General features: G+C 41.0%; 1 protein-coding gene across 4 annotated transcripts in view; it reads left to right on the forward strand.

Moving 5' to 3' along the window:
• LOC117523261 (vinculin-like) overlaps positions 1–25,159 on the forward strand; it is a 127,356-nt gene that overhangs the window by 75,695 nt on the left and 26,502 nt on the right. For 2 of the 4 annotated variants that reach the window (XM_034184724.1, XM_034184726.1), the window contains exons 3-12: positions 1,554–1,704; positions 5,346–5,454; positions 6,067–6,189; positions 10,475–10,635; positions 10,921–10,923; positions 17,475–17,565; positions 17,656–17,803; positions 17,883–18,036; positions 19,197–19,372; positions 23,702–23,892. In XM_034184724.1, the coding sequence (XP_034040615.1) occupies positions 1,554–1,704; positions 5,346–5,454; positions 6,067–6,189; positions 10,475–10,635; positions 10,921–10,923; positions 17,475–17,565; positions 17,656–17,803; positions 17,883–18,036; positions 19,197–19,372; positions 23,702–23,892 (1,307 nt within the window). The remainder of the gene's footprint in view (positions 1–1,553; positions 1,705–5,345; positions 5,455–6,066; positions 6,190–10,474; positions 10,636–10,920; positions 10,924–17,474; positions 17,566–17,655; positions 17,804–17,882; positions 18,037–19,196; positions 19,373–23,701; positions 23,893–25,159) is intronic. The other 2 variants (XM_034184725.1, XM_034184727.1) reach the window with 1 other exon arrangement.

Here is a 25,159-nt window from a genome sequence, read left to right on the forward strand (position 1 = left end):
ACGTGATTCAAATCCATATGGTTTTTGAAAAAAATAATAAGGTCGGATACTTTTCTAATAGACCTCGTACTCTATTGACAGACCTCGTATAGGCTAGTTCTGACCTATAGGGCCACCCCTTTGAGTCTGTTCTGCTTGAGGTTTCTTCCTCAGAGGGAGTTTTTCCTTACCATTGCTGCTCTGGGGGTTAGTAAGGTTAGATCTTACTTGTGTAAAGTGCCTTGAGGCAACTCTGTTGTGATTTGGTACTATATTAATGAAAATAAACTGAAATTGAAAATTGAAATTCTGGGTATTTTTGTCCAACTTAATCTAATTAAAAATAATTTTTCAATAGACTGATACTGTTTGCAACTGCAGTGCTGCTTGATGTTTTCTAGTAAAATTGAGGCTTACGTCCACTTTAAATACAGTATAATCTCAATTTCACCACAACACCAACTCTTAGAACTATTACCTTAAAACAAGACATTACTATGTTTTGTTTGTTTGCGTGTTTGATCCATCAGTGCCTGTGCATTTGCTTTTGTGATGCTGGTTGACAAACCTTCTATCTAATATTGCATTGTTTACTGCTCAATTAAAAAGTTCCAAGTACCAGATCAAGCTCAATTATTTCATCAGGTTTTGTGAAAATTGGTTTATTTGTTTCCAAGTAAAAGAAGAAACCAACCCTCTTTATTTATGTATGCCATCACACTCAGTGTTTCTCTGGCAAGGCAAGTCAAGTCTGGGAGCATGCGCTGGTGCTGCTCTTTGCTACATCCACAACACCACACAACCTCACCGGGTCCTGGATGGCAACCACCTAGGCAGCTGGGTGAAACATGAACGTCCCCCATGCATACCCCATATATATAGGGTGTCTCAAAAAATGTACCCAAAAGTACTCTGAAATATGAATACCAGGAAATTGTTTTACTCTGAAATATTGGTGTTTTTCTCATTTCAGTAACGCTAACGTTTGTTTTGCAAGACATTAAAGTCCAGGAACAATGTTGCAGTTGACCCTAATTCAGAGAACAAAAATCATCGAGTTCTGTGCAATGTATCCTGACTTGCATCTCTTTCTGTACAAAATTCAGTCTCAGAGTGAATTAACTCCCCAGCAAAGGAGACTTGAATTTGCTAGGTGGTTTTCTGGAAAACTGGAAACGGATGATTTGTTTCTTAGGAAACCTCAGATGAGGAGGTTACATTGATCATGTTGTGTAAAAGATAAAGGCTTAAAACATCACAAAGGAAAGACTGGACTAAAAACTGTGCATTGGGGAGAAAAATTACATGCTTCGGCCACATGCTCATGCAGAAAATGCCTGATAATATTGATTCATTTTTCTGTGCTGCCAAAATATTTTGGGGTACATTTTTTTTGAGACACTCTTTATACTGCCACCCCATATATAAAATCCTGGAGCCGCCCCTGGCAGTGTGGCAGAGGATTTGATTTTCTTTTTACAGAGACCTGTCTTGTGTGATCAATGAGGTGAAAGTACATGGTTGTACTTAATTTTCTTGTGTCTACTGATCCTAAACCAGTTGTGTATTTCCAGGGTGGAGAACTCGTGCTCGAAGCTCGTTCAGGCGGCTCAGATGCTAAAGGCAGATCCGTACTCTGTTCCTGCACGAGATTACCTGATTGATGGATCCAGAGGGATATTGTCTGGAACATCTGACCTGCTCCTTACCTTTGATGAGGCTGAGGTGTGTATTTGCTTCTATACAGCACATCTGTGAGATGCCAATCCCTTTTACTGAAGAGCTGGGGTGTTTTTCGAGGAAATAATGCTTTATATAGTCATATGGAGGAAGGAGGAACTCAGCTTCAAGCAAGTCAGTAATGCAGTCTCAAATGCAGGCAGATCTAATCACAGAGATCAAATGACTTCCCTCTGTCATAACTCAGGGTGTGTGTGTGTGTGTGTGTGTGTGTGTGTGCGCGCTTATGGTATGTACCAGCTTGTGTTGGTGGGTGTGCTGAATGTGTGATTCCATAAGTGGAATCATACTGTGCACGTGATACCGCTCACCATCTCTTGTCACTATAGCCTCGATTCTGCAGCAGCATAGTCACAAGGCGTACGTCACAAGATCACAAGAAGAAAAGAAGCCACACACACACACACACACACACACACACACACACACACACACACACACACACACACACACACACACACACACACACAAACAAGTGGTTGTTTAAAAATAAAAATTCATGCACACACTGAAATTTGTTCTCATAATAGGAAGTGCTACTCTGGAGTTTTATCATTTCTTTGACCCTGTGCTTGTGTCAGCAGGTACATTTGCACTGTAAATAGCGTTCACAAATGATTTAAAAGAATTTCACCAATTTTTCTTTTCATTGATTTTGTCATATTTTGAGTTTTATCAGAGGTACAAACAAAATCTGCAAATACTCCAGACCTGTGCTGTTAGTCTGCTGTCATCCAAACCAAAGTTTTCAGTAATTGATTGTAGATTTCATCATGTGGAAGCAGTTTTATTTTGAAAATCCCATATAATGTATATTATCATATACCTATAAATGATACGCCGATATGATTGGATAAAACACTAAAGAATAAATAGCAATACACCCTTTTCACGGACGGGTAACATTTTTCATACCACCCGAGTAATCAGCCAATCCGGACAGCGGAGCGGCGCCACGACGAAGAGGCGTGGTCAGAGGAACTGTGAAATACTGGTGAGTCACTAGTAATAATTTCTTACGTGTCCAACCTCGTAGGTTGATCATTAAAATTAAATTTGTTAGTTCTAAAAGCCATCATAATTATTTATAGGAAAACATTCTATTCTTTTTCTACTAAGGTTTGAACTTTGAGTGTTTACACTGGAGAGAAAAGTGAGAAAATGTTAATGCCTGTTTGAGAAAAGTGTATAAAGTGTGTAGTGAGGGGTTTTACAGCCTTAAAACATCTATAATAATTGTAAAAAATAACGCTGACTACTTCGCGGATTTCGCCTATCGCGGGTTATTTTTACAACGTAACTCCCACAATAAACGAGGAACCACTGTATATGATAAAATCGTTATCAAGTTGTTCACCAATGAATATAGCTTTTTACACCCTTCAGAAAACCATACAACATTTATCATTTATAGGTATATGATAAAACTGTTATCAAGTTGTTTGGCCTCAGGGTGTATAGTTTTCTGAAGGGTGTATAAAGCCATATTTATTGGTGAACAACTTGATAATTGATAATACATACATAACACATAATTACATTGACAATATCTTGTTCAAATGTACAATGTATCATTCATTTAAGATACAGTAGACCTTCTTCTTTGGAAGACAGTGATGGCCTTGATGTGACAAAACTTTTTTTTAATCCAGTTTCATTTTCAACAATTACTTTCTTCTTTAAGTGGCACAGTCATGATTTATACTCAACAAAAATATAAACGCAACACTTTTGGTTTTGCTCCCATTTTGTATGAGATGAACTCAAAGATCTAAAACTTTTTCCACATACACAATATCACCATTTCCCTCAAATATTGTTCACAAACCAGTCGAAATCTGTGATAGTGAGCACTTCTCCTTTGCTGAGATAATCCATCCCACCTCACAGGTGTGCCATACCAAGATGCTGATTAGACACCATGATTAGTGCACAGGTGTGCCTTAGACTGCCCACAATAAAAGGCCACTCTGAAAGGTGCAGTTTTGTTTCATTGGGGGGGGATATCAGTCAGTATCTGGTGTGACCACCATTTGCCTCATACAGTGCAACACATCTCCTTCGCATCATCCGTGAAGAGAACACCTCTCCAACGTGCCAAACACCAGCAAATGTGAGCATTTGCCCACTCAAGTCGGTTACGACGACGAACTGGAGTCAGGTCGAGACCCCGATGAGGACGACGAGCATGCAGATGAGCTTCCCTGAGACTGTTTCTGACAGTTTGTGCAGAAATTCTTTGGTTATGCAAACCGATTGTTTCAGCAGCTGTCCGAGTGGCTGGTCTCAGACGATCTTGGAGGTGAACATGCTGGATGTGGAGGTCCTGGGCTGGTGTGGTTACACGTGGTCTGCGGTTGTGAGGCTGGTTGGATGTACTGCCAAATTCTCTGAATGCCTTTGGAGACAGCTTATGGTAGAGACATGAACATTCAATATATGAGCAACAGCTCTGGTTGACATTCCTGCTGTCAGCATGCCAATTGTACGCTCCCTCAAATCTTGCGACATCTGTGGCATTGTACCTTTCAGAGTGGCCTTTTATTGTGGACAGTCTAAGGCACACCTGTGCACTAATCATGGTGTCTAATCAGCATCTTGATATGGCACATCTGTGAGGTGGGATGGATTATCTCAGCAAAGGAGAAGTGCTCACTATCACAGATTTAGACTGGTTTGTGAACAATATTTGAGGGAAATGGTGATATTGTGTATGTGGAAAAAGTTTTAGATCTTTGAGTTCATCTCATACAAAATGGGAGCAAAACCAAAAGTGTTGCGTTTATATTTTTGTTGGCTGAGGGATCACTTGGGAACACCAGGAGCTGCACACATTTTTCCATGTACAACTGGAGTTGTGTCAGGAAGGGCATCTGGTTTAAATCCCAATGTGGAGCTCAACCAGATCTTTTGTGGGAATCCTGAATAACTGAGGGGAACTGAAAATGGGAGGAGAAAAAAATTCCCACATCTTCCTTCTTTCAGTGATGGAATCTAACCATCGATGGGATGAAACAGCCTTCATGCTGTCCTTCAGCCTAGGTCACAAATTGCTTCAAATTTGTTCTGGATCCAAAATAAGTTCCAGATCAAATTCAAAATAAAATCCCTAATTTCTTCTAGGACATTATCCATCTGATCACCAAAGTTCACCAGCATCTTCTCACGGCTTTGTGGGTTAAATGTTGCTATGTTCCAAACATTCTTCTGGATCTCAGTTCCAGGATATATTCCAGACCACCACCAAAATTCACATATTTTCCAGAACATCATTTATCCGCTCACCAAATTTAATTGAAATTACATCATTATTTTTTTATTTATCCGGCTAAAAGTTGAACAAACTGACAAATGCTGCTGAAAACCAGTAGAAGTAACTTTTCCTTCTCTGGTGTCACCAATCTCAGTGTCCTGATGAACACATCTGACATGTATGCTTAGGGCGTGTAGACTTGTGTGGTATTATTGGAGCATTATTTATGGTAGTACATCCTTCTCATGAACATGTGCTAATTTACATCGAGGCAGAATTCAAGACGTTATATACGTAAGAGAAGTTTATGAAAATGCTCTTACATGAAGATAATTATTTGTTTTTTCTGTGCTTTGTATGTGTTGTGTTGTAGGTGCGTAAGATAATCCGCGTGTGTAAAGGTATCCTGGAGTACTTGACAGTAGCTGAAGTGGTGGAGACCATGGAGGACCTCATCACATACACGAAGAACCTGGGACCAGGTCAGCAGAGACCTTCACTGATCTGTATTACTGAACCAAGCAGCTCACAGTTGCTACTCCCTGAGGACGAGTCAATGTGGTTCTTAAAATAGAACTTTCACACTCAAGTGTCGAAGAAAAAAATCAACCCAACATTGACAAAAATGATGTTCAGTAAAGTAGTTTGAAGATGGTTTTTTTTTTTTGCATTTGTAGATTTTTTTTTTTTCCCAGTTAGTCTTTTTGAAAGTCATAAAAAAAAAAGCCTTTTATAGTGAGAAAGTTACTTGTAATAAAAATTAACAATCAGACAGTAGCACGGTGAGATTCAGGATCAGAGTCTTTGCATTGGGAGGAGAACAGAACGGGGTAAAAAGTGTCTTCAGAGGTAACAAGTCACTTGTACTGTAGCATAATGAGCTGGAAGAAATTTGAGGCCAAGAATTTTCACACATGGCCGATGTCGTCGTGAACCGTCGCTCGGTCGTGACGTGCCTGTCTGTTCTGGATTTAATCGATTGTTTACATTGCTGTCATCTCCCAAAAACAGCAGTCACTTCATTCATGTTTGATTTTTCTTAACTTCCACGGGATGCTGAATTCTGCAGGTTCTTTCTCTCTGTCTTTCCACAGGGATGACAAAAATGTCAAAGATGATTGAGGAGCGGCAGCAGGAGCTGACACACCAAGAACATAGACAGATGCTCATTAACTCCATGAACACCATCAAAGAGCTGCTGCCCGTGCTCATATCAGGTGCGTGTGCAGGGTGCAGCGGCGCACCAGAGCAGGTCACTGAGCATCCAACCGTTGTTATAGCAACTCTCATAATTACAGTCATTAGTTGATGGGGATGTCAGACTGTGCACGTACGCGCACCGCCCGCTGGCTGCTATATGTTGTGTGCTGCAGAACCAAACTAGAGAACAAAGCTGTGCAGTCTATCTTACAAATTTTTATTCATGTTGTCACACTAGTGTTGCTGTTAACCCCTTAACACCTGAATTTATATAGCTGTATATAAAAAAAATGTTTTGTGTGTGTTTTTGCCTTTAAGTAGATGGTAAATAATGTTGAGATTATTAATTTCACTTTTGCACAAAAATAAGTCGTAATTTTGGTATTTTGGTAATAATTTATGTTATAATGTTATAATAATAATACTGGTATGTTGCAAATATGCAACAACAGGCATACTGGTCAATTTGGTATGTTGCATATTTGAGTCAAATATTGTCGCATATATGATATATGCAACAATAGGCGTTAAGGGGTTAATGTTGTTAGGCCTTCAATCAAATTAGCAAGTCCACTTTGCCGCATCCACAATGCCAGAAATCCACCTTGGATCTTGGATGCCAACCATCCAGGCAGACAGCTGGCTCATTCCAACTGATCTTATATATGGGAAGTGGTGACAGGGCCATTTGAGCACAGGGATGTTTCAGCAATCTGCTGACTGGAGACATTAAAAATATTATCAGGGAACCCCAAAACACAGCACTTATCTGAGGATTATTACCACCATTAACATTCCCTTCAGCAAGGTGCTTAATTCCCAAATTGATGTTGCTGGAGTTGCCCTTTGTATAATATCTCCTGACATGGAAAAGTGCAATAGAAATGCAATCCAGGTAGTAAATATATTTGTAATGTATTATTTTATCATTAACTACAAAACTACTAATAAATAAATTCTTTAAAAAACCCGTGTTGCCACATTAAACAATTTGAGAGGGGAAAAAAGTCCATGTTCTTCCCCTCAGTTGGTATTGTCTTGAAAAATGATTTATCAACAACAATGTAATGTATACATTTCTGCATCAGTGTACATTTACACATATTCAAACATTAGATACGCAAAATGTTAAATGTCTACTCCCAAACATTCAACGAAGGGGGGGGGGGGGGGGGGGAGCAATAATATCACCTCTCAGCAACTGCAACAAAAAGTTTAAAGGAGACCTGCATTGAAAAAAATGCAGTCAGATTTTTTGAACAAAAAATGACTTACATTTACACATGAGATCCTTCTGAATGTAGTAAAGTAAATTTGCAAGCCCAGATCTGTCATTCAACTGAGAAATCTTCATTTGAAAATGACAAATTTACAGCTAACATTTAGCCCTCCGCAAATTGTCCCTCTCATCATGGACGCTGCCGAGACGTCACGGACAAGACCCTCTCCCAGTATGCATTGCGCCAATTGTAATTTGTGGATTTACGTCAGTTTGCATCTGCACCTTTTTCTTGTCTTATACGGAAGGATCTGCTTTTTTTAAAACTTCATATTGTCTTGCGGAACATTTGGTGAGTACACATTTCTTTTATTTGTGCTTGAAAATTATTTTGGGGGACTTTTTCATACGCCCGTTTGATTGAGTGGTGTCGCAATAAAAATCTACTGTCTTTCGCCTCCGGTACCATCGCGGGATATGGAGGTGAGACCCGCAAAGAATCCCAGTCATTAAAAATATATAAACCTCTCTCAGCATCCATGGAGCTCTGGGGTTCCGACTGCCGAGACGTGCAGTGCTGTGGATTTTGCCGCAAGAAGTCTGTCCTTGCAGCAACAGGTGTACCGGCCGCTTCGCATTAAAACAGCGAGCGTAATCTCAGGACTTGTGCCAAGACAGAGAGGTGATGCCGGTGTTGTGCGCTGAATCTGACACAACACCGGCTGCAAAGCAGACACGGGCTGTGTGAGCGGCCCGTGTCTGCGGTTAACGAGCTCATTAACGAGCCCGCAGACTTAATAAGCGCAGCGGAGGCAGAGAGCGGGAGAGGAAGAACGGCACCCGCTGTCGATGTCGTTGCTGATCTGAGCACACAGATCTGTATCTCACATTCATTGCAGCTTACTTTTGGATGTTGAAACCAGGACGTGTATAAGTAACATTACTAACAGATAAAATCAATTTCAATGCGGGATCGGACTGAAGGCGGGAGCGCGTCGTCTTGTCCCTGACGTCATGGAAATGATACGGCTGTACAAACTGTTTTCATAGAGGGCTAAATTTTAGCTGCAAATTTGTCATTTTTAAACGAAGATTTCTCCGCTGAATTACAAATTTGGGCTTACAGATTTACTTTACTGCATTCACAAGGGTCTTATAAATACATATCAGCTATTTCTTTCTGAAATCTGACCATATTTATTTCAATGCAGGTCTACTTTAAAGAAAAGAAAAGACCAAAAAAGTGCAGCATGTATCACAGTAAGGGTGATAATGTGGCATGTGTAGAGGGGGCAAAAGGTAAAGGTCAGATGGGGGACACACATTAACAAAGCCATAGCAGGGCTCCGTCGTCCAACAAAAATGTATTTTTGGAGCCTTAATGTGGATGTGATTTTCCCCATTTGATCCCATACTTTTTGGATCCATATTGACAGGTGCCGAGGCGGGGAGCCACAAAAAACGGCCGGCCACAGGATGCAGACTCACAGACATGATGTAGGAATAAAAAGATGACTTTATCGTTGAAGCAGACAAGGGTATGGTACACAGGTAGTCAGGCACTGATGCAAAAATGCAGACAAGGGTCAGGCAAAAATGCAGTCAAAACAAGCAGGTTACAAATACACTGACAGACTAATTACAAGGGCTGAGGCAGAGACAAAATCCGGGTCACAAAGCGAGGTCAAAACACGGCAGAGAGCAAAACAGGACTTGAATAAGAAGGCTGGAATGTAGATATGAGATACTAACAAACTGGCAGGGAAGTGACGGACTGTGAGAGCTTAAATAACAGGTGGTGTAATTAGTGGAACAAGAGGCAGGTGTTAGTGAAGGTTCTGGAAGGGGATGTGGTCCGGTGAAGCAAAGAAGGGAGAAGAGAGTTGAGCGAGTGCAGTGAGACAAAAGCCAAGTGAAGTGGGGCAAGATAACTACATAACAGAAAAACCAACGGTGCAAAACATGACATGCTTGACAAACAATAGTTAACGTGACTAATCTAAAAAGCGGGAAACCAGAAGATCTATGATAATAACTGAAACTAGAACAGAACAGAAACAGATTAAAGTGTAAAAGTAAAAGCATGACTACCAGAACACAACCAGATAATAAGACACAGAGGATAAATAAGAAACAAAACCAGAGTATTACATAACATGAATCAGTCAAAACAAATGGGCAAAAGGGGATATATATTCCTCCTTGTATACATATATTATAAGTCGGTACAAATGTGGGTGGAACACATTAGGATCACCCAGACAGCTGTCAGACTACAGTCAGAATATAACGAATGCACTTACATTACGGTCCGAGTGCGCTCCGAGTGCGGGTCGAGGAAAAATACTTGAGCAGCACTCGGGGTGCTCTACTGGTGCGTTCAGGAACATTTGGGACTTTCGGCCAGGATCCAAAATGGCGGATCATTTTGAACTGCCCCTCGAACGCTATCAGAATGCTTCAAATACTGTTTTCATGCCGTACGAATAGTTAGATTTCAGCCAGATTGCGGTCAGACTGCATTCCGACTGCCGTTCGCTATTTTTCCACCTCGACTGTTTAGCACATGTAAAAAACATTCGGGGCGGCAACAGGAATCTGCCAGACTATTTTGGCTGCTCTCAAAATGCTGTCCGACATCCTTGAATGCACCTCGACACTTCCGGAATGTGGGCTGAACTTTCATTCGTCCTCTACTGTGACGGAGGTATTACACATGCCTTCCACCAAGTTTCCTGAAAATGTATATACTTTTTGAGTGCTCTAGTGATAACTGGACATCACACTTTGAGCAAGAACAAAGAATGTGATTCAGACCATGAATTTAAAACATTAAATACTACCACAGAGTATCACTAATCCAGAAAGAATTGTTGAAATGGAAAAAAATGTGAAAGAGTGTGGCTTTATACAAAATCCACCCCAAAACTTAGATAATTATTGTTTTCCACAACACCCAACACTTAAAATAATTCCCAGTCTTCCAAAATCATGACCCATCTCCTACCTTGATGAATGGCTTTTTGTATTGTTTACAACCTTTATGACGGTAATCACAAAAGTACTTGGGTGTCCATCCACAGCCATCAAGATTTTTGTCACAACCAAGAGTAGTCGTGGTGCCGGCGTGGAGGAGGCAGAGAGGAACAGAAGGTTTATCTTTGAAAAGATGAGTGCTGAAATCAATGAGATCATAAGAGTCCTGCAGCTTACCACGTGGGATGAAGATGCGTGGGCTAATAAGGTACCAACTGCCATTATCACTGCGGAAAAAAGTCCCACCTTAAAACCAAAATCTCACCGAAATCTTACTTTTTGGTCTTAAGTTTCTGTTTGCACGCACACACGTTGCTGTTCTGAGCTAAACAAAGTGTGACCCACAAGTCCCCCTGTGCTGCACAATTTCATTCTTTATTTCACGTCTCCACTTTTTTTGCTCAGTTGCGTAACTCTTGATTTTTTTGTAGCATAACTCCTGGTTTTTCTTTTCTTTCTTTACCTTCCTCCTCCATTCTTTTCCTCCTTGTAGAAGGTAAGCGTGTTTCTCTCCCGCTCTGCAGTGCTGCAGCATGCAAACTGTATGTGTGACAGACAAAAACAATATATGTCTCTAGATGCTTATAAGCTGTTGAACAATGGCTGTGTTTATTTTATCACTTGCATCTGTTTGCCTCCGCACAGTAAATTTAGCAGTGTTAGATTAACACTGCGACAAGTACATGCAGCCTCATTCAAAACTGAGGCCTTTTTCTTTTTCTCTTTTTTCAAGGGGAAAAAAATGTACCCGCCCTCCCTTCCCCACCACCAATTATGTTGTTTCATCAGAAACAACCCACTAAAATCATCTCTTTTGTCACCTTTAAATTTGAGGACATTTCAAAACAATTATACACAAACCCGCACGCGCAACTCACTCTACACACACAGACACACACACACACAACCCCTCCCACACATGCAACTCACCCGACACACACACAAAACCCCTCCCACACACACAACTCACCCAACACACACATACACACAACTCCTCCGACACACGCAACTTCATTGTTAGTTGGGTTTTATCTTTTCTGTTGTGTTTTGTTTCATCGGATTCTTTTTCTCTTTCTCTAAAATTGTAGCATTATTAGTTATTATGAGTTATTATTACTATTATTGCTGTTGTTGCTATTATTATTAATATATGAATAAAAAAAAAAAAATACAATTTGACTCTTTTACGACAACAAACGCTGAGCCATTAATTATTATACAGGAAACATGCACGCAAACATGCTGAGATGCGAACAGCTTAATGCTAACTTTAACATTGAAAATGCCATAGACATGCTAACTCGTTAGCATCTGTCCCGTTTTTAAGTTATAAAATACATCTGTCAACTGTTTCAGAAGCAAAATAAAACAATCAATCAACGAAGCAGCAAATTGAAGCACTGCTTCAATCTGTGAATCACTGCTTTGATTGGTTCAAGGTTCAAAACAACGCCGTGCTGCAGAAAAGTTGATTACAGACCTGCTGCAGGGTCTGTATCAATGTAGAGAAATTATCATTTTTCTGACAAACACCCCAAAAACAATGACCACTCTGAAGAACCGATAAGGGAATCGTTAAGCAAAAAGGTTATTGATTTCGGTGGATCGAGTCATTTCTTAACGAAAACCGAAAAGAACCAGTTCTCGATACCCATCCCTACCTGACACACACACACACACACACACACACAAAACCCCTCCCACACATGCAACTCACCTGACACACACACACACACACACAATCCCTCCCACACACGCAACTCACCCAACACACACATACAGACACAACCCCTCCCGTACACGCAACTCATCCGACACACACACACACAAACCCCTCCCACACATGCAACTGACCTGACACACACACACACACACACACAATCCCTCCCACACACGCAACTCACCCAACACACACATACAGACACAACCCCTCCCGTACACGCAACTCATCTGACACACACGCAACTCACCCGATACACACACAACTCACCTGACACACACACACAACTCACCTGACACACACACACAACCCCTCCCACACACACAACTCACCTGAAACACACACACAACCCCTCCCACACACGCAATTCACCCGACACACACAACCCCTCCCACACACGCAACTCACCCGACACACACAACCCCTCCCACACACGCAACTCACCCGACACACACACAACCCCTCCCACACACGCAACTCACCCGACACACACACAACCCCTCCCACACACGCAACTCACCCGACACACACACACAACCCCTCCCACACACTCAACTCACCCGACACACACACACAACCCCTCCCACACACCAACTCACCCGACACACACACACAACCCCTCCCACACCGCAACTCACCCGACACACACACACAACCCCTCCCACACACGCAACTCACCCGACACACACACACAACCCCTCCCACACACGCAACTCACCCGACACACACACACAACCCCTCCCACACACTCAACTCACCCGACACACACACACAACCCCTCCCACACACGCAACTCACCCGACACACACACACAACCCCTCCCACACACGCAACTCACCCAACACACACACACAACCCCTCCCACACACGCAACTCACCCGACACACACACCAACCCCTCCCACACACGCAACTCACCCGACACACACACACAACCCCTCCCACACACGCAACTCACCCAACACACACACACAACCCCTCCCACACACGCAACTCACCCGACACACACACACAACCCCTCCCACACACGCAACTCACCCGACACACACACACAACCCCTCCCACACACGCAACTCACCCGACATACACACACACAACTCACCCGACACAGCCAACACACCCACCCCCCTCCATGCAGACAAAAAGTTTATTTCCTCAAATTGTATTCACAAATTTGTTAAAATCGGAGTTAGAGAGCCCGTCATGTTTGCCAAATCCATCTGAGTTGGTGTGTAACGTAAAGATGCTGGTTAAACAGTGTGACTGTTGCACTGTGCCAGTCACAGTAAATAAAAAGCCACTTTAAAGTGTGCAAATGATCCTGAAAAAAAGATCTTTATGGGGTGAAAGAGCCAAATGTGGTAGTTGTAGGCTGTCATTGTTAAACATAGTTTGCAGTTGACTGGCTGGATACACTGCCAAATTCTCAGGAATGACATTCAAGGAGCATTACGGTTGTAAAACAAATTAATGAGCAAAATGTGAGAGAAATAAGTCTTTTTGTGTGCTGAAATCTTTTACTTCAGTGCTTGAAAAGTGGGAATGAAAGCAAAAGTGTTGCATTTATATTTTTGTTTGAGTATAGATTTGGTTAAATCGCCTCTTGATCAAATGAGCTAATTTACACTACGATGTGAGGTGACTTAAGACTATTCTGAATGGGTCCAAATGCACTTGGTGCAGTGTTAATTTAACCCTGTATTTACTGTGTAGGTCCGTTTGAGTCAAATGGCTTCAAACAGATGACATTTGTCAAATTACATGTTTTCATACCACAAACAGCTTCAGCAGTTCACTGACAGTTTATCGTGTTGATCATATTTACAGTGCATCCAGGAAGTATTCACACCACTTCATTTTTTCCACATTTTGTTATGTTACAGCCTTATTCCAAAATGGATGAAATTAATTTTTTTCTGTCAAAATTCTACACACAATATTAACAACCTGAAATTTTTTTTTTGTTGTTTTTTTTGCAAATTTGTTAAAAATGTAAAAATGTACTTGAGCATTCATGGCCTTTGCTTAATACTTTACAGCAATTACAGCCTCAAGTCTTCTTGAATATGATGCCACAAGCTTGGTGCACTTATCTTTGGACAGTTTTGTCCATTCATCTTTGCAGCACCTCTCAAGCTCCATCAGGCTGGATGGGGAGCGTCGGTGCACAGTCATTTTCAGATCTCTCCAGAGATGTTCAATCAGATTCAGGTCTGGCCTCTGGCTGGGCCACTCAAAGACATTCACAGAGTTGCCCTGAATCCACTCCTTTGATATCTTGGCTGTGTGCTTAGAGTCATTGTCCTGCTGAAAGATGAACCGTCGCCTGAGTTTGAGGTCAAGAGCACTCTGGAGCAGGTTTTCATCCAGGATGTCTCTGAACATTGCTGCATTCATCTTTTCCTCAATCCTGACTAGTCTCCAAGTTCCTGCTGCTGAAAAACATCCCCACAGTATTTGGCTAACCTCCAAACATGATGCCTGGCATTCACATCACAGAGTTCAATGTTTGTCTCATCAGAGAATTTTGTTTCTCATGGTTTCATTGTCCTTCAGGTGCCTTTTGCCAAACTCCAGGTGGGCTGCCATGTGCCTTTCATTAAGGAGTGGCTTCTGTCTGGCCACTCTACCATACAGGCCTGATTGGTGGATTGCTGCAGAGGTGGTTGTCCTCCTGGAAGGTTCGCCTCTCTCCACAGAGGAATGCTGGAGCTCTGACAGAGTGAACATCAGGTTTTTGATTCCCTCCCTGACTAAGGCCCTTCTCCCCTGATTGCTCAGTTTATACAGGCGTCCAGCTCTAGGAAGAGTCCTGGCGGATCTGAGCTTCTTCCATTTACAGATGATGGAAGCCAGCAGAAATGTTTCTATACCCTTCCCCAGATTTGTGCCTCAAGATAATCCTGTCTTGGAGGTTAACAGACAATTCCTTTGACTTCATGCTTGGTTTGTGCTCTGACATGCACTGTCGACTGTGGGACCTTATAAGTAGACAGGTGCCTTTCTAAATCATGTCCAGTCAACTGAATTTACTCCAGGTGGACTCTAATTAAGCTGTAGAAACATCTCAAGGATGATCAGTGGAAACAGGATGCCCCTGAGGTCAATTTTGAGCTCTGAATACTTATGTACACGTGATTTCTTAATTTTTGTTGTTGTTGTTTTGTTTATTTTTTAACAAACTTGCAAAAATCTAAAAAAAATAACTTTTTTACATTGTCATTATGGGGTATTGTGTGTAGAATTTTGAGGAACAAAATTAATCAATTTTGGAATAAGGCTGCAACATCAAATGTGGAAAAAGTGAAGCACTGTGAATACTTTCCAGATGCACTGCTTTGTGACCGAGCAATAGTTGGACAAAAAATATGTTATACGTATTGTTTTATGCAAATCCACATGGTGGCTGGGTTCATTTGGGGGCACATGAGTTTGACCATGCCATGAGAATCTAAAACTGTGAAGTTAAGATCTGTTTTGCTGGTCAGACCTGTAACACTGCATGTCTCTCTGCAGACAGTCATCTGTTTGAGTGCTTGTGTTTGCTGTGAACGTACCCTGTGAGTGAACTGTGAAGCGCCTTCAGTCTGGCTGGTGTTCACAGACCAACAATCAGCAGCACTGAATGCCGCATTCTCCTTTTACAACTTCTTTAAAAAAATTAAAAAGTGGTTTGTTTCTTTAGATTTTAAACTCCAAAAATGTCTGTTTTTGTAAATCATTTGGGTTCAGTTGGATGACTCAAAACAAAAATTAAAATCAATAAAGTGGCTTGTTTGGGGAATATAAATGCATGTAAAATGATAAATTATACATAAAAATAAATTATAAAATAAAAATAATATATATTATGTGTAAAAAAAATGTAAATTTTATACGATAAATTAATGAGCTTAAATCTAAGCAGTGAAACTCCGAATTGACTTTAAGTTAAAACCCCCTACCACCTGCCTCATTTTGGCTTGTCAGTATCTCACAAATAAAAAGTGAAATTTCCCATCGATGGGATATACAGGCTTAGAAGGGGTTAATATATATATACAAGGAATACAAATTAAAACATGGATTTGCAATTTTTTCTTAGTTTGCTCTCTCGCGCTTGTTTTTTTTTTTTACTGTGTATTTGCCTTCTGTGGCATGGTGCCGACTTCCTTATTCTTCAAAAACAGGCTCATTGCTGCAACATGACTTTTGATTCCTCATATCAGCGCTACCGCTGCTTTCTTGGAAATGCAAATTTGTGCTTATTCTCACATTCTTGGGAGTGTTAAGTTTTGGTGGACTCTTGATGTGAGGAAATAAAAGTGATCATGGACTTTGGGTACATTGTCTATGAACCACAGTGAAAATGAAAACATTAAATTATCTCAGTAAATTGAATACACGTGTACTAGCTAGTTGTAGTCAACCAGTACAATTTGTCCCAACCCTAATTTTAATATTTTATTTTCATATTGTAATTTTATGTTTAACACTTTATATACAAGGTTGGGTAGGATTACTTTGAAAGAATACATGTGGATTACATGTATGTATGTACATACATTTGGATTACTTGTAATCTGATTACTTTAGGATTGCATTTCTAAGTAATCCTACCCAACCCTGTTTATATATATATATATATATATATATATATATATATATATATATATATATATATATATATATATATTAGCAGAAATAGCTTTTAAAGCAGCAGCAGCAGAGAGAGAGAGATTCTTTACAGCCTGTGTTGCTCTTGAGCACGTAATAAGAGTCATTTCTTTTGTTTAAACTAACAGAAAAAGCTCAAATTTCATGGAAATTACTTTGCTTCAAGTCTGGGCATTCTCAAGTTCAGAAATGATGATTAGAAACAATAAAATATGTGTCTGTTGCCACAGTTAAAAGCTAAAAGGGGCACAATCTCATAAACTAAACCAACTACAAGTCTCATGTCCAATTACAGAGGACTTTCAAATTTAACACATCCATGGATGACGGTCTGGTTTAACTCAAAGCGATCTGATATTTTATGTGCTTGTTCTCATTTTCCTCAGGAGAAACTTAACAGCATGCTTTCATTTTGCTGAGAAACAGTCATAATGGAACATCGTAGAAGCAACTTAGAGGGTGCTGGATGTGCTTTCAGGCCACTATTGTTTTTGAGGGTTAATATTTAAAAGTAAAGGTTTGATGATCTTTGCTGAGATTAATCTTTAGTGTGGAAGGCACTGATAAAGAATTTAAACACCAACCTTCTTTGAAATGCTGTAAGTAGGTTATGAATGTTCACTGCTGTTGTGACATCATATAGACAAAGCTGTGTTTTCTCTTTAACATCAGGATATGGAGGCTTTGAAGAGATCTTTGGCTTTAATTGAATTGAAAATGACACAAGCTAAAACCTGGCTCAAAGACCCTCATGCACCACCAGGTACCTGGAGTTGTAATTTCTACTAAAACCGTAAAACCAAGCCTTAAATGTTAATGGAATCTTATCTGGTGGGTTACCGACATTCCTAAGGAGACCCCGGTGAGGTGGCACTGCGCGTGATACTGGACGAGGCCGGTAAGGTGGGAGAGCTGTGTGCCGGGAAGGAGAGGAAAGACATACTGGCAACCACCAAGGCTCTGGGGCAAATGACCGATCAGGTGGTAGATCTTCGAGCCAGGTGATAAAAGCAGACACTTTATTTTACTGTGTTCTTGCATTATGTTTGTCACTGTATGTTGTCTTGTTGTTTCTGATAGAGGTCAAGGCCCATCTCCAGGGTGTATGCAGCGTGCAGGCCAGTGTTCGCAGGGCTTAGACCTGCTGTTTGGGAAGGTGGACGGTGCCGCCCGCAGACTGGAGGCTCTAATCAATGCTAAGCAGGCCATTGCCAGGAGGCTGGATGCTGCACAGGTCAAATACAACAAAACAAATGGTTGTAGTTTTATGTTAGCAGATGTGAAAATTACCGTGGAAAAAAAAGAAAATTATTATTGTAGGGGTAAAGCTCTCTTTTGGTGTCTTTTTCATCAATTTTACAACCTGTGCGATGACAAGAATAATTTACTGACCCACGTAACTGCAGAACAAATTCAAAACTTTGAGATAAATAAATGAATAAATTTCATATCACACATACACTTGATTTCGGTGCAAATTTTTTTGTAAGATGAGTACGTATAATATACTGTTGGCCATAAGGGAACACTTTGTCAAAAACGGAAGCATTACCATAATAACACCCCCTCCATAATAAATAAATAAGTAAATAAATAAAAATCACCAGCAACTCAGATCTCAGTAACCAGTACCTGAGGCTTGGATAGCTCTTGAGTTGAAATTATTCTTTTGCATCTAACAAAACATTTTTTCTTCAAATAGACTGGATACATACATCTGTTTTGAACTTTGTCTTTTGCAGACCCTTAAAACTTTATCCCCAATTAAATGATCCTGATGAAATGGACCCTCGCTGTATTTCACCTGTCACAGTTGAATGCCTTTCAGTTTATGATGTTGTAATGTAGAATATAATTGTTTGGTATTTTGGGTATAAGTTGACACCAAAATCAAGACTGCATATATCACAAGTGAAACTCCAGACATATTTTAAACCCTAAGGCAAAATCTAAGCCCAACTTTAACTCTAACACAATCCCTAACCCTAACCCTAGGGCTATCCTTAGCTATAACCCTAAACCTAACCTGAACCCAAACGCTAACCACAAAACTAATTCTCAGTATAACCCTAGAGGTTCCACAGGGATAATTGTTGATTTCCCAAGAGTGAAATTGTCCTACTGACACATACAACCACTCAAAAACATAGTAGTGCAGGTAGTTAAGGTAAGTAGTAGCCATAGGTAGAACACATAGTAGAAAATGCTGAGGCAGCTCAGAGGGATAGGATCACTACTAGGCACCAATAACCCTCAGGGCGTATATTGGACTCAACTTTTTCTTCTTCTTACAGTGTACTTAGTAGCAGGTTGAACACTATAGGAAAAATTTGCCTGTTTTGTTGCTGCCCGTGTCATCAAATGTGAACTAAACGATGTATGCTCTCTCCTTAGGCCTGGCTGGCTGATCCTAATGGTGGTCCTGAAGGGGAGGAGAACATCAGAGCATTACTAGCAGAGGCCAAACGGATTGCTGATTTGTGTGAAGACCCCAAAGAACGGGACGACATTCTTCGCTCAATCAGTGAGATTGTAGGCCTCACTGCCAGACTTGCGGAGCTACGCAAACAGTATGTTTTCCCTCGCCTCCCTCTTGATATGTACACCGATACGTGCGGTCGCTGATGTTCTTTTCAGTGCTGTGTTTAATTGTTAGACCCTCTTTTTTAGGCCAAAAACTGCAACATTCTACCACCAGTAGGTGAAGCATTTTATCTGCCTGTGAATTATGTTGTTGCCTGTCAAGCCTGGGCATCAGTCCTACCATACGTTTTCTGCAGTGCACCTGGAAAGTATTCACAGCTCTTCACTTTTCCCACATTTTTTATGTTACAGTCTTATTCCAAAATGGAGTAAATTTATTTTTTCCCTCAAAATTCTGATCACAACACCCCATAAGGATAACATGATAACACGCCCGGGTGGCGTGGTTCTGGGGCTCCCCCTATTGATGGGCCCATGCCAGCGACCTGTGTGCTTCCCTTGGGTTTGGGGCGGCTCCCTGTGACCCCGTAGGGGGGTGTTGTTGGGGGTGCGTTCCGGCGCTGTCGGGCCGCTCCCCTGTTGGTTTGCTGTGCTGCCCGGTGGCTGCGGGGGCTGCCTTAACTGGCCCCCGTTTCCTCGGTGTCTCACGTCACAGTTATTGTCTTCACCACTTGTCTCTCATTCTTGTCTGTCTTTGTGTTGTTTTGGTGGTTGGCGCTTCGTGATAGAAGCTGTCGGTTGGCTTTGAGTAGGATGTTGTAGGCTGAAGGGCGGATGGGGGTCTCACACACACACCACATTCACTCATGCACTATATACCTTCTGTCTTGCAAGAATAAATTGCATATATGCGTATTAATGTTCATAAATGGTTCTGCCAGTGTGGCATTTACCATTACTATATATGCGGACAGAGGAAAAAAAAAACTGTAAAAAAAACTTTTTTTGTAAATTTATTAAAATTGAAAACTAAGAAATCACTCGTACGTAAGTATTCACAGCCTTTGCTCAAAACTTTGTTGATGCACCTTTGGCAGTAATTACAGCCTCAAGTCTTCTTGAATATGATGCCACAAGCACCTACCTTTGGGAAGTTTTGTTCATTCTTCTTTACAGCACCTCTCAAGCTCCATCAGGTTGGATGGGGAGCGTCGGTGCACAACAATTTTCAGATCTCTCGATGTTCAGTCAGATTCAGGTTTGGGCTCTGGCTGGACCACTCAAGGACATTCACAGAGCTGTCCTGAAGCCACTTCTTTGATATCTTGGCTGGGTGCTTTGGGTCATTGTCCTGCTGAAAGATGAACCATCACCCCAGTCTGAGGTCAAGAGCGCTCTGGAGCAGGTTTTCATCCAGGCTGTCTCTGTACATTTCTGTATTAATTTTTCCCTTCAAATAGTCTCCCAGTTCCTGCTACAGAGCTGCCAACCGTCTTGCATTGAGCAGGATTTACCCCCGTGTCCCGCATCCCACATGAGTGTGTGTGGGATGCCCATTAGTCCCACAGTTGTGTGAGTCCCGGCATGCCCCCGGAATCCCCTAGTTATGATTTGCAGCATTGGCACTCACAGCCACGCGTGGGTGTCCTGCATTGGTAACGTCAAATGTTGGCAGGTACACTACCGCTGAAAAACATCCCTGCAGCATGATACTGCCACCACCATGTAGCAATGGTGCCTGGTTTCCTCCATACATGACACAATCCTGTCTCAGAGGTCTACAGATGATTCTTTGACTTCATGCTTGGTTTGTGCTCTGATATGCACTGTCAACTGTGGGACCTTATATGTAGACAGGTGTCTGCCTTTCCAAATCATATCCAATCAACTGAATTTACCCCAGGTGGACTCCAATAAGCTGTAGAAACATCTCCAGAATGATCAGTGGAAACAGGATGCACCTGAGCTCAGTTTTGAGCTTCATGGCAAAGGCTGTGAATACTTACATTGGTAAAGTTAGACCTTACTTGTGTGAAGTGCATTGAGGCAGCTCTGTTGTGATTTCGTGCTGTATAAATGAAATCAATTGAATAAGTTGAAATTATGCACACGTGATTTCTTGTGTTTTTATTTTTAATACATTTACAAAAATATATTTAAAAAATCACATTGTTATTATGGGGTGTTGTGTCTAGAATTTTGAGTAAAAAAATTAATTTCATCTATTTTGGAATATGGCTGTAACATAACAAAATGCATAAAAAGTGAAGCACTGTGAATACTGTCTGGATGCACTGTAACTGAATGTGGTGTGGACAGTACGGATCTTTGGTTGTGGTTCAGTAACAGTTTTTTAACTGGGTAAGCAAGAAATGCCACAGAATTTTACATGTGAAGTATTTTAAAGTCTTGCTTGTTGCAATAATTCTTTATAATCCAATTTGTCTCTTTTGTAGAGAGCATTTAAGTGGCTTTGGAACAGTTTATTTACAACATGCACAGCAACATGAGTCAGTAAATGTTTTTTGCACTGGGTGTGCATTTATTGTCCCTAAAAGGACACTAGACCTAAACAGCTGAAAACTAAATACCAAATGCAGTTTGGCTCCACATTAAAAAAAAAAAAAGTGGGACTGTGCAACTACACAGGATGGTTTTAGGGATTGTTATTCATTTTCTTATCTGGGACAGATAGTCTGACATATTTGGCTTTTTAGATATAGAAGTACAAACACTCTATGACTTATTATGAATGAATGTCCAAGGCCAGGAAATCCTGAGCAAAGAATAATAAGTACATCAATGAAATGTTCCAGAAGAGCCGATAAACTATTGTTGGAGATCACACATGGGTGTGGAAAAGTAATCTATTTCTATTTCTAGTACATTCCACCAACTAACGACTATATCCATTTGAGTACCATTCACGTGTTAAAATCTGAGATAAACCAATGAAAAAATGATGGCGTGCCCTGTGATGTGAGCCAGACAGAGTATTTCCCTTTATGGATGACAAATACCAGGGACATCAGTGTGACCTTGTTGCCCACATTTGGTTTCTGACCGTCTATACTGTGTATGTATTATATGTGTGTGTGTGTGTGTGTGTGTGTGTGTGTGTGTGTGTGTGTGTGTGTGTGTGTGTGTGTGTGTGTGTGTGTGTGTGTGTGTGTGTGTGTGTGTGTGTGTGTGTGTGTGTGTGTGTGTGTGTGTGTGTCACTATGGGGAGCCGTGCGCCACTACTGACAGGGTCTGGAAGTGCTCCCAAATATGCTAAACCAGTGCAAACCAGTCACCCGACAACAAAAGAGCACATTCATTTATTAATTTTTTTTAATTCAATTTTTTAACTATTTACATTTTATTTAAATTTGTATTATTTATCTTTGTGAAATCAAGAAAGTAAATTAATAGGGCTTACTACTTTTGATTTTTAAAAGAAGTATATCTTCTTACCTTGAAGTAATAAATTAGGGGCAGAATGTCTATGGACGGCTCTGAGCTTAACACCATTCAGTTAGTTACAGCAGTGTAATGGTAAATAAATGGTAAATGGACTGCATTTATATAGCGCTTTTCCATCTGCATCAGATGCTCAAAGCTCTCTCCAATGTCAGGGTGCTGCCATACAAGGTGCTCACTACACACCGGGAGCAATAGGGGATTAAAGGCCTTGCCCAAGGGCCCTTAGTGATTTTCCAGTCAGGGGGGGATTTGAACCCATGATCTTCTGGACTCAAGCCCAACACCTTAACCACTAGACCATCACCTCCCCCTTTTTACTTTTTTTTTTTATTTTTTTTTATTTTACTTTTAATGCTTAAAAGTATGTCTTTGCATGGAAAGATTTGGAAATTTGTGCATCAGTCTTGCATGTATGGAGCAGAAAGTATTCAAAATCAGTTATTTATATTCAGATCTCTGGCAAAAATTCATAAATAAACTGGAAAAAAAATGCCACATTTCTTATTTTTAGCTTCTTCTCATGGGTGTAACAGTTTGTCTTAATTTTCTTAAAAACGTAAAGACAAACAAAACTTCAAATAATCACTTTAGGAAAGATGTTTTTCACCAGATTCTTTTTTTAAAGAATACCCCATGCACAGCTAAAACATGTCTGTGGCGATTCAGTTAAACGGTATTTTCCAGGCAGCACAGAGGCTTATTTACACCACAGAACCAGATAAATAAAGTAGTACATGTATAAAACAGGTAAAGAACCTGTTTGAGTCCACTTTGACATAACAGGATGTTTGCTCACTCTTCGGCTGACTTGCTGTATGTTGCACCATTCGGTGATGGTGGTGCTGCCCCCTTAGTGCCACACAGTCACAAGATGAATCACATTTCTAGTTCTTCTATATTTGTCTATTGTCAAAATTCTATTTAATGGCTAATTTTTACACCAGTTGCCAGGGTTTGTTTTCTCTTTCTCTCTCTTTGACATAGAGTCTTGCAATTTGTGTTTGTCTCAGGGGTAAAGGCGACAGTCCGGAGGCACGGGCTTTGGCTAAACAGGTCGGGGCAGCGCTACTCAACCTGCAGTCCAAGACCAACCGTGCTGTGGCCAACATGAGACCCGCGAAGCCGGCTGTCACCCTGGAAGGCAAGATGGAACAAGCACTGCGATGGGTCAACAACCCCGGGGTGGACGATAGAGGGATTGGTGAGTCCAGTTAAATGATGACTAAGTAGCTTGGTAGTTAACTATATATTCTGATCATCCATGTTTGTTGTATGCCTTTGTGGCCCACAAGGAGGTTGGTCAGATCAGGTTCTGGGAGCATGCACTGGTACTGCGCGTTGCCACATCCACTAGACTAGAGATCCGCCTTGGGTCCATGATGGCAACCACTCAGGCAGACAACCAGTCTATCCCCAACTCTCCAACAGAGGTGGGACAAAGTCACTGTCAAGTCATCAATTTGCAAGTCCCAAGTGAAGTCTCAAGTCAGCTTGGAAACAATTGGTGGTCATTATGACTTGAAACTTGAATTTGGACTTGCTGATTCATGACTTGAGAGTGACTTGATGGTGACTTTGTCCCACCTCTGATCTCCAAAGTGCCCACCTGTTTGCCGCAGAAGGTTCGAACAGCCAAATATTTATCTTCTAATTGAACCCATTTCCTTCAAGACCCTTAGATTGTTCTCTGATGGACAAACTGACTTACTGATTAGGCTGACAGTCATTCAGCGTATGACCAGGTATTGGAAACCCCCTTAGAGGTATACATGCTTCTGATCACTGTGATCTACTATGGTTGTATGTACAGTCCCAATTCCAGTGAAGTTGGGACGTTGTGTAAAATGTAAATAAAAATAGAATACAATGATTTGCAAATCCTCTTCAACCTATATTCAGTTGAACACACCACAAAGACAAAATATTTAATGTTCAAACTGATAGACTTTTTTGTTTTTGTGAAAATATTTGCACATTTTGAAATGGATGCATGCAACACATTTCAAAAAAGTTGGGACAGGGCAACAAAAGACTGGGAAAGTTGATGAATACTCAAAGAATACCTAATTGGAAACAGGTGAGTGTCATGATTGGGTATAAAAGGAGCATCCCCAAAAGGCTCAGCCGTTCACAAGCAAAGATGGGGTGAGGATCACCACTTTGTGAACAACTGTATGAAAAAATAGTCCACCAATTGTTTAAGAACAATATTTCTCAATGTTCAACTGCAAGGAATTTAGGGATTCATCTACAGTCCATAATATAATCAGAAGATTCAGAGAAACTGGAGAACTTTCTACACATAAGTGGCAAGGCCGAAAACCAACATTGAATGCCTGTGACTTTCGATCCCTCAGGCAGCACTGCATTAAAAACCAACATCATTGTGTAAAGGTTCTTACCGTGTGGGCTCAGGAACACTTTCAGAAAACCATTGTCAGTTAACACAGTTTGTCGCTACATCTACA

This window comes from Thalassophryne amazonica, chromosome 13 (genome assembly GCF_902500255.1).
Source record: "Thalassophryne amazonica chromosome 13, fThaAma1.1, whole genome shotgun sequence".
NCBI lineage: Eukaryota > Metazoa > Chordata > Actinopteri > Batrachoidiformes > Batrachoididae > Thalassophryne > Thalassophryne amazonica.